Source organism: Mesocricetus auratus, unplaced genomic scaffold (assembly GCF_017639785.1).
Source record: "Mesocricetus auratus isolate SY011 unplaced genomic scaffold, BCM_Maur_2.0 Super-Scaffold_100007, whole genome shotgun sequence".
Lineage (NCBI taxonomy): Eukaryota > Metazoa > Chordata > Mammalia > Rodentia > Cricetidae > Mesocricetus > Mesocricetus auratus.
The window spans coordinates 63,399,351-63,410,131 of NW_024429191.1; the positions used below are offsets into that span (position 1 = coordinate 63,399,351).

The following is a 10,781-nucleotide window of genomic DNA, read 5'->3' on the forward strand; positions in this document are numbered from 1 at the left end:
CAAAAAAAAAAAAAAACTGGGCTGGGAGGTGTTGGTGCATGTCTCTAATCCCAGCACTCAGGAGGCAGAGGTAGACCAGTCTAGTCTACAAGAGCAAGTCCCAGGACAGTCTCCAAAACAATACAGAGAAACCCTGTCTCAAAAAAAAAAACCAAAGGATGGGGTGGGGTGGGGGAAGTTCCAGGACTGCTAGAGCTACACAGGAAAAAAAAATGTGTCTCAAAGAAATAAAATCAAACAACCCAGAAGAATTCTCACCTCTTATTTTAAAAAAGCGAGAAAGTACAGAAATCCAACGTCATCCTCAAAGAGGCCATCTTGGGTGACATAAAACCACGTTTCAAAACAAATTACTAAAGTAAACAGCCTTTCCTATCTGACAGTGATAAATGTAAATGCAGCAAGCCAGAACAACAACAAAAAACCGTGTGACTACTACTTATAAATGAAAGGGAAAGTAGTAGGGCCAAAAGTGACAGTGAACAAACACCTTTACTCCCAGCACAGGAGGCAAAGGCAGGAAGATCTCTGTGAGTTCAAGATCAGCCTACTATAAGAGTTCCAGACCAGCCATGGATTCAAAGTAAGACTATGTCTCCAAAAAAAAAAAAAATTAAATGGGGGAAGGGTACAGATAGGCTAGAGTTTCAAGTAGAATAATTAGGGGCCTTACAGATTATAAGGGGTACAATTTTCCCCTAAAGTAATAACAAACAGGCTTTAAATAAAGAACTTATGACCTGGCATTGTGGTGCAAGACTATAATCCTAACACTGAAGCAGAATTCAAAACTGGGATACATAGCAAGACCCTATCTTTAAAAAGGAAAAAAAAAAGTGGCAGGAGGGAAGGAATTTCAAGACTTGGATTTTAAGAGCATAATGGTTATTGTGTACTTTAGCAAAACAGTACCAGCTTGGACTAGAGCAGAGATAGAGGTAGGAAAGCTGGGCAGAAATTAACAGACAAGACACCAAATGAACAGGATGACAAGATGAGCAGGGAGGAACTAAACATGAGTGTGTCTATATTTTGACCATAAACAACGGGATGGGGACAGTGGTGCCATTTATAGTCACGAGTAAGACTAAAAGAGGCCTTTTTTGTTTGTTTTTGTTTTTTGAGACAGGGTTTCTCTAGCTTTGGAGCCTGTCCTAGAACTGTCTCTGTAGACCAGGCTGGCCTTGAACTCAAGAGATCCATCAGCCTCTGCCCCCGAATGCTGGGATTAAAGGTGTGTGCCACCAGTGCCCAGCAAAAGAGACCTATTTTAATAAAAGAATCCTTTCCACAAAGGAAATTTCTCCAGAACCTTTCAAACTTTATTATCAAAAGTCAACCACAGTGAATATTAAAAGGCTTATTCTGCCAGACATCATGGCACACACCAGTAATACCATACTTCAGAAGGTTCAGGCAATTAGGCAGCCCTAGCAACTTAGTGAAAGCCTGTCTCAAAAAGCAAGCGCTGGGATGTAACTCAGTGGTACAGCACTTGCCCAGATCTGAAAGGTCAAGTTCAATCCTAGCACACCACAAAAAAAAAAAAAAAAAGAATTAAAAAGCTTTTTCACAGATATAACTAAACAATCACCTTCTTTACAGAAATGGAAAAGAAGCTATAAAACCTCCACTGTAAAACCTCAATTTATTATTTTTGTTTAAAAGAAATTTAGTATCCAGGAACGCAAGAAACATATTACACAAAACCACTGGTAAATTTGGAAGTTTCATGTTATTGATTATTAAATTCTAATAAAGAAAAGTGTTAGGTCAGGCAGTGGTGGCATACAACTTTAGTTCCAGCACTCTGGAGGCAGAGGCAGGCCATCTCTCTGAAACCAGCTTGATTTACTGAGCGGGTTCCAGGAAAGGATCCAAAGCTTCAGAGAAACCCTATCTCAAAAAACCAAAACCAAAAAACAACAAAAAAAGAAAGGTGTTAAGAGCAGGGCTTGAATGCTGGTTATTTCTGAACACATAGGTCTTAGAACATTTGTGCCTCTAATTATAATCGTACATACTAAAGAACTCGGCTTTACTAGGCTTCTGTGTCAATAATTAACTACCTACCACTAACTGTAAATGCCCACACTGATTGGATTCAGAAAATGGATGGAATAGCTCAATCAATTCACACAAATACCAGAGGCCCAAACGTCAAAAGCAGGAGCATAAATAAGTCATGAAAAGAGAAATCATGCTTCCTAGATACAGTATGAAAAAACTGTCAGTCTCACCTTGTCTTTTAAATACCAATATAGACCATGAAACTGTCGTTGCCCGAAACAGAATCTTGCTTGTATGAGCCAAGCTGACGTTGAACTTGGAACCTTCTGTCCCAGCCTCCTGAGTGCTATTACAGGTCTGTACACACCTGGTGTTCAAACCATCAACTTCTAATCTATAAGTAAAAAATCCCTTGACCATTGCAGCTACTTAATATTACAATTTCCAAACTGCCAGTCCTTATCTCTACTTGTACAGTGACAGCAGATTTTTTATGGTTACCGCAATAATTATAAATTCCCTAACTTCTCCTTTGATCTAGTTCCAAAAATCTCATGAGACAGTGTCTGGCTATTGGTCAGGCATCATAATCCCAACTCTAAACTGCCCATCATTTTTGAAAGCAACACTGAGTGCTTTCTCTGCAAAATCTCACTAAACTCTAAGACAGACTACAAATAACAGTAACAACAACAATAAAAAAAGCAAACAATAGCTGTCCAGTATGGTAAATGGGAAGGTTACTGAACAGCAAGTGACATCACAACACTCTGTTCATGCTCTAAGCTCCGAGATTTTTTTTTTTTTTGGTTTTACGAGACAAGGTTTCTCTGTATTGTTTTGGAGGCTGTCGGTCCAGCCTGACCTCGAACTCACAAGAGATCCGCCTGCCTCTGCCTCCCGAGTGCTGGGATTAAAGGCGTGCGCCACCACCGCCCAGCGAGCTCCGAGATTTATCAGTGAATTTATCCCCTCTTTGTCACTCACACACTCCTAAGTCCTCTGGAAGAGCGGCTAGTGCTCTTAACCAGTGAGCATCCATCTCTCCAGCCCCTAGTTTTCCCATACAAAATGATGTACTACCATTTTATCACAGGTAGTATAAATCTAATGAAATTTTAGTATTAACACTGAGAAGTTTGACAAGCAAAATCTTAGCTGGGAACTTCAACTACTGCATGCTTAGTTGGAACTTCCAACTATTCCAAGTCAAGGTTTTTTACTTATGGTTTAGAAGTTGGTGGTTTGTATGCCAAAAGTAGTGGTATAGGTCATCTAGACAGACGCTAAATCATTCTGTCTATAAATACTACTGCTATGAGACTAGGAAAGTAAATTCTTTAACAAATGACTATTGAGCACATACCAGGAAATGAGTACAATGCAAGGGTGCGTCCAAGCCATCATGGCCACTCACCCACATTCTACATTTCTATAGTACTCACAACATTGATATTTGAAATAAAGATACTATATCAAGCCAGGCAGTGATGGCACATGCATTTAATCCCAGATCTCAAGAGGCAGAAGCAGGTGAGTTCCAGGAAAGCCACAGCTACACAGAGAAACCCAGTCTCAAAAGAAAGAAAAAAAGAAAGGAAGGAAGGAGGGAAGGAAGGGAGGGAGACGAACTATATCAACAGTTTTTAAATGAAATATGTAAATATTATCTAATAGTTATGTACATATTCCTTATGGATATCCTGCATACCCAATTTAGTGAAAATTACTGACCCAGGCTATTTGATCCTACAGAGAGTGACTTAGTTAGCTGTTTTCTCTCTGCCTTATTTTTAACCAGAGCTTAGTTTAAGAAACATTTTTTTAACATTTATTTATTTATTTATTATGTATACAGCATATATCTGTATGACTGCAGGCCAGAAGAGGGCATCAAATCTCATTACAGATGGTTGTGAACCACCATGTGGTTGCTGGGAATTGAACTCAGGACCTCTGGAAGAGCAGGCAGTGCTCTTAACCTCTAAGCCATCTCTCCAGCCCTAAGAAACATTTTTTAATTGAATGAATGAGCAAAGGAACATTAAAATGTGACTGTGCTGAGCCACCTTTCCTGGATAGGTGTAGCTACACACCTCCATCAAAGAAGCAAATGGAGACCACAAATGAACACAATACAGAGATCAATAGATCAAGAGGAGTCCAGCCCCAATGTATACATCACAGCTTCTGCATCCATGACTCAGGAACCATCAAGGAAGAGGGAATGGAAGGACTGTAAATGCAAATATGCTAGCAAGTCTGCTACCAAACAAGCTCTCCTGGAAATGACTGCACAAAAAAGACCAGAACAATGTAGTACCAATGGGCACGTTAACTTATAAGGGAGGCCGGGCGTTGGTGGCGCACGCCTTTAATCCCAGCACTCGGGAGGCAGAGGCAGGCAGTTCTTTGTGAGTTCGAGGCCAGCCTGGTCTACAAGAGCTAGTTCCAGGACAGCTTCCAAAGCACAGAGAAACCCTGTCTCAAAAAAACAAAAACAAAACAACAAAAAAAAGAAGCTATACATGGTAGCCTGTGCTGATAATCCCAGTGCTGGGAAAGTGGATACAGGAAATACTGCTGGGACTTTTGATTAACTGACCTAATCACTGAGTCCCAAACTGGTGAAAGACATAGGTGAATGACACCTGAGGAAGATTCACACCTGAGGTTATCCTGAAGCCTATCTGAGAGAGAGAGAGAGAGAGAGAGAGAGAGAGAGAGAGAGAGAGAGAGAGAGAGAGAGAGAGAGAGTGTGTGTGTGTGTGTGTGTGTGTGTACAAGAACAAACAGAATATACAAGCTATAATACCAGCATTCAAAACAGAGGCAAAGGCAGGCAGATCTATGAGTTCAAGGCCAGTCTAGTCTATATAGTGAGCTATAGGACAAAATGAGATCCTGTCTAAAAAAAAATACATACATACACATCACACACACACACACACACACACACACACACACACGTTACAAACTGATGTAACATGGTAAAAAATAAAGAGCTGTCAGTTATTAAAATGTTTAGTACCCATGAAAATAGGCATAATTCCCTAGTCAAAACATGAATTCTTTAAAAATAAAAGAAAGTTAAGCTAGGCCAGTGAGATGAATCAGAGGCTAACAGTGCTCACAACCAAGCTGATACCCGAGTTCAATCCCTTAGATCCCTATGGTTGAATAAGAACTGAGTCAAAATTGTCCTGTGCCTCCATATATACACTATGGCAAGCAAACACATACAAATAGAAATATTTCAACAAAGAGTCAAGCCTCTTGTTTATTACCCAAGGTATTTACTATACAAGCAAAAACAAAAAAAACCTACCACTAACACATCTTCCCAAAAAATGTTTACAGCTACATACTTTCAGAAAAGTAAAAGTTAAAATAACTGGCAGTCCAACAAAAATAGGATATAAGCCTAAAATTCATCCTAATTTCTAGCTCCTCAAACATAAACTAGACTGCCCTTTCACTCAGGTTCAGTGTTATCTGTCACTAACATAACACTGCATTTCAAGCTCCCACTTTGCTAGATAAAACTGCCTGCAATTTCTGGTTTGTGGTAACACAACAGACTTCTTTTATAATGCTGTGTAATTATTGATAAGCAGTAGACAGTGCTCAATCATTTAAATTAAAGCCAAAGGGTCCAATAGTTCTATCATGCTTGGTTTTTCTTTTCTTTTTTTTCCCCAGGTTTTTCAAGACAGGATTTCTCTGTGTAGCCCTAGCTATCCTGGAACTTGCTCTATAGACCAAGCTGGCCCCAAACTTACACCTGCCTCTGCCTCAGAGCACTGAGATTTAAGGTGTGCGCCACCATTGCCCAGCCAAAGCTAGTTTTTTACTTATCAAATCCTATCTGGCCCAACTTACCTTATACAAAGTAAACAGATAAAATTGATGCAGGTATTCGGACCTATTTACTCAGGAGCCCCAAAAGGTTCCCAAACCATCCTGTAGACCCAGAAAAGGCTCTATAAAAAATCTTCCTTTCGCCGGGCATTGGTGGCGCACGCCTTTAATCCCAGCACTCGGGAGGCAGAGGCAGGCGGATCTTTGTGAGTTTGAGACCAGCCTGGTCTATAAGAGCTAGTTCCAGGACAGCCTCCAAAGCCACAGAGGAACCCTGTCTCGAAAAAAAAAAAACAAAAAAAACAAAAAAAAAATCTTCCTTTCTGTAGCTTAACTTGAAGCCTGATGTCTGATTTGAATGTACAGTCTCCTGTTATAAACACACCTTGTTTACACTTAGAAACTACTTCATCAACTTGCTCCTCTTTAGGTTAAATATCCCTGTAGCAAAACTGTCAAAAACAAACACATTATTTACATACTTTACTTCTTCAAATATGCATTTTAAATCCACAGACATGTTTCATAACAAATTAAAGGAAAACTTTTCACCAGGTCATTTTTAAATGTTACAATTTCACTTATATTTTAAAACATACAATCTTGCTGGACATGGTAGCCCATACCTTTAATCGAAGCACTTGGGAGGCAGAGGCAAGTGACTCTCTAAATTCAAAGCCAGCCTGGTCTACAAAGTGAGTTCCAGAACAGCCAGGGCTACACATAAAAAAAACACTATCTCAAAAAACAAGGTAACACAATGTAAATCTTAACTTGACATAAAACAAATCATCAAGAGCTGGCATGTTTAATTTTAGAATTTCTTAACACCAGGTATATCACTGGTATTCACACCCTTAAACTTAGAAACACTTCTGAACCTTGCAGCTGTAAATCAATTTGACTGTGCCCTATTTCATGCCATGTAAGCCATTGACTAACTGCCCCCAGACCTGTCAAGTTCAACAGCATTCAGGAAATGACTGGTCTACTTGGGTTGGAAATACATCAAGAATTTGGAATATTTCTCATACTGAAACAGGGAGAAAAAGTTGAACTAAGATTGTGCTTAAGAACAATCATCAGCTGGGCGGTGGTTGTGCATGCCTTTAATCCCAGCACTCTGGAGGCAGAGGCAGGAGGATCTCTTGTGAGTTTGAGACCAGCCTGGTCTACAAGAGCTAGTTCCAGGACAGGCTCCAAAGCCACAGAGAAACCCTGTCTCGAAAAAAAAAAAAAAAAAAAAAAAGAAATCATCATACTGTTGGGAAGGAGACACCACTAAAAGGCTTATTTTTGCTATTCTGCTCAGTCCTAAATTGATGCAACTACAATTCAGTATCTTACTATCTACTTATTAGGAAGTGGGTCCAGTGAACTCATAATTTTCCTTGTATATGAACTAGCTCTCACTTCTATATCCTCACTTTAAAATGTCTTTTCGTCTATTTTCGTTTTCTATCCCAAGCTACGAAAACCACCTGGTGCATGACTGATTTTTTTTGTCTTAGAAATCTGTTAACAATAATGTCTAGTCTCTAATCTGCTTAATGTTTTTTAGTTCTTACCAAGAAAACCCATTAGATGTCGAAAATAAATACAAGCACCACATAAACACACACTCAAATCTCAGTCATGAAAAATTAAGTCACATTCCGGCCATAAACTGTGCAAGACACTTCCAGTTAGCATGAGCTTTAGTGATCAGGGACAACAGTATCAAGAGTAAGTGGTAGGGGGTTGGGGCTGTTAACAACACAATGTGAATCAGAGCCAATAGCAGCAGCAGGCTAGAACTGACAGCAAGGCCAGTCTCTGAAGGGGGATGTAACACGGTATCACAATGCTCGATTTCTGCATGCCATTTTAGGGGAACGAGAGGGTAAGAACTGGGAACCAAGTGCACTAAACCCGTCTGATGAATGTCCGAGGGGAGGAAACCTAAGACAAGGTCTTATGGCAACACCAGCTGTCTAGTCTCGTCTCACCTTAAACACAACTTCATTTCGGGTCTTTCTTATCAAAGTCAACCGCTGGAGGGGTGAGAGGTGGCGGGAGTAAATGGAAGGATAGTCATCGCCCTCAGTAGAGCGGCAAAAACCCTGGGAAAAACCAGAGGTTCCCTAATAGGAAAAGACTTCCAGGAGCAAAAAGAACGCTCTGCAGCCGCCTTCTCCTCTCCAGTCAAAGCTGTTAGGAACCAGACTAGGATTTTTTTGTTTTTAATGAGTGATCGGAGAAAATGGCACTGAAGGATGAGTGGGGGGCCTGGAAGGAAGGACTGAACCATCCAAGAAGCGATGGATAGGGCTTCCCTGGACCTAGACAAGATAACAACGCCACCAGAGAGTATCGAATGGCCAGCCAGCGCCCGGTACCCCGTCACTGAGAAGGCTTCGCCCCCTCCCCTAGCGCCCCAATTCCCAAACACCGCTCCCCACTCCACCTCCCAGCCCTCAATATTCCCACGGCTGGCCTCCCGTCCTCCGCCAGGCACCCCACGCCCCAGTCGACCCTGCCTGCCCTCCCTCCCTCCCTCCCTCCGGGCCACCCACCCCCGGGCGCCCGGCGCTGGCCTCCCCGCAGCTCGCTCGACCCCTCCCCCTCACCTCTCCTCAGCGCCTCCTCGTAGCTGAGGAATCCGATCCGTGACTCCTTGGCGCCCATGCTCCCTTCATCCCCTCGGCCGGGGGTCGGAGCCTGGTTTCGCCCCCACCCCCCTCCCGCCTTCTTCGCGGCGTCGCCGGCTGACGGTGTCGGCGTCCCCGGCCCCCTCCTCCCCCAACACTAACAAGTGCGGCTTCTGCCCCGGCGACTCCTCCCGACCGCTGCCGCCGCCTCCTCCATGCCGAGTCACGTGACCCGCTCCCACCCCGCCCCCTGCCCCTCCCTCCTACTCCGCCCTTCTCCTCTCTCTCTCCTCCCTTCGCTTCTCTCCTCACTTCTCCTCCCCTCCCCTCGGCCCCCCTCCCGCCAGCCCCGCCGTGGGTCACCTGACCCGAGGCCCAGGACTGTTCCGGGTAATGGCCGCCCGGGGCCACGCTCCGCCCTACCCCACGCTAGGAGCGCGCGGGAGCGCAGCGGCGGGGCCGTCACGCCGAACGTAGTGCGTCATCTTCGTCTTCCCGCCAATCGTAGGCCTCGAATCGCGACGCTCAGCGGGAGAGGAGAGCAGTGACTTCCGGGGCGTCCGAGGACGGTTCTTCCCGCCCCCACGCCCTGACGCTTGACGGGCGGGGCCGGAGCGGTGACGGTTGGTGCTGCGGCGGCCGAGACCCACCTTGGGAGACTCGGAGAATGTTAGGGTGCAGGGCTCTGAGGAAAGCGATGCGGGAGACAAAAGACCGGCGGCCGGGAAACCCTGATGTTCAGGGGGGTTTTGGCAGAAGTGGAAAATAAGACTCTCAAGGCTTCTCTGAGAAGATACTGTGTAGTAGATGGACCCTAATGACAGGGCAAATCGAGTCACGTCTTTTCTGCGCCTTCCCGTTCTCCGGTCCCGACTGCCTTCTTTTCACGGTCTTAGGCCCAGCCACTATGTCGGCCCACCTTCTTCCCGCTGAACCTGTCTCCCCACCCAGTTTTTTTTTGGACGTGTTGCTTTGGTTGGGTTGGATTGGATACTGAAGATTCTTTGTAGCCCAGGCTGGCTTCGAACTTGGCGATTCGCATGCCTCAGCCTCCCGTGTACTGGTTGCACAAAGAGCACCACCACACCCTACCTCCTTCATGTACAAGTTACTTACTTTGCTTCAGCCCAACACTTGCCCTCCTTCAGAAATGAGACAGTTCAAGACAGAGTAGCTTGCTTACAAAGAATATATATTTATTGTTTACAGTGTGAATTCAGTAGCACTGAGTACATTTGCATCGTTACGTAGCCTTAGCACTTTATCTTCAGGACTACTTCTACTAGCAAAGAACTGGGACATTCACTCAACAGTAATGTTAGTCTTTCCTCACACCAGTTCATGGTAACCACGTAAATCAAACCGCATTTCTCCTAAGACTGGCCTATTTCACTTAATGTGTCTCGTTATGTTGTAGCATGTTAGATTTTCCCATAAGGTCCAGCAATTCCAAAAGAACAGCTAGCTATCTGTGCACTCATTTGTAGCAATAGTATATACAATAGTCAAAATGTTAAAATACCCAGGAGGTTTTGGCACATGCCTTTAATCCCAGGATTTGAGAGGCAGAGGCAGGTGGATCTCTGTTTGACGCCAACAAAGGCTACCCAGAGAAACCCTGTCTTAAAAAAAAAAATCAAATGTCATAAGTTACTAAACAAAATGTAGTGTATAAATACAATAGAATTTTTTTATTTCCTTTTGGGGAGTGAGACCAATTCTTATGTAACTAGCAACTGGCTGTGCTGGGACTTGGTGACCTGCCTCCTGCTTCTGCTTCCAGATACTATAAACATATATGCTATACCTGGTTCCCATTTTGATTCTAGTTTGTATCTATCTTCACCATGAAAGTTGTAAGATGAAGCTTCTCAATAAGGAAACAACATTGAAAACAACTTTTTGGATTAGAGTAGACTCGAGGTGCCAATTAAATAATTTATGGCCAGCAAAAGGATTTTGGTTCCTGAGACCGACTAATTGTCACATGCCCTGCCAGAGAAAGGTGTTTCTCTACTTACCTTTCTTGGTGGACCAGATCAACAGCATGGACGCATTAGTCACAGCACTGCCCTTTCCAGTTCTCTGAGGCAGTTCATTTAAGACCTGAGATTAGCTGTATTACTAAAAGCCCATGAATCAGGAGGTTAGGGATATATATTCCAAACCCTTTAATTTCCATGTCATCAGTTCAGTGTGTCTTCAGTCAAAACAGTCATCCTGCAAAGCATGAGTTCTGCATCAAGTTTTGGTTTTTAGGGATTTTGTTGTTGTTTTTGG

At 43.4% G+C, this 10,781-nt stretch overlaps 1 protein-coding gene across 2 annotated transcripts in view; it reads right to left on the bottom strand.

Moving 5' to 3' along the window:
* The window catches only part of Usp32 (ubiquitin specific peptidase 32), a 123,023-nt gene extending 114,417 nt beyond the window's left edge, over positions 1-8,606 (bottom strand). For both annotated transcript variants that reach the window (XM_040749385.1, XM_040749383.1), the window contains exon 1: positions 8,481-8,606. In XM_040749385.1, the coding sequence (XP_040605319.1) occupies positions 8,481-8,538 (58 nt within the window). In that variant the 5' untranslated portion in view covers positions 8,539-8,606. The remainder of the gene's footprint in view (positions 1-8,480) is intronic.
* Positions 8,607-10,781: the final 2,175 nt, after the last annotated feature.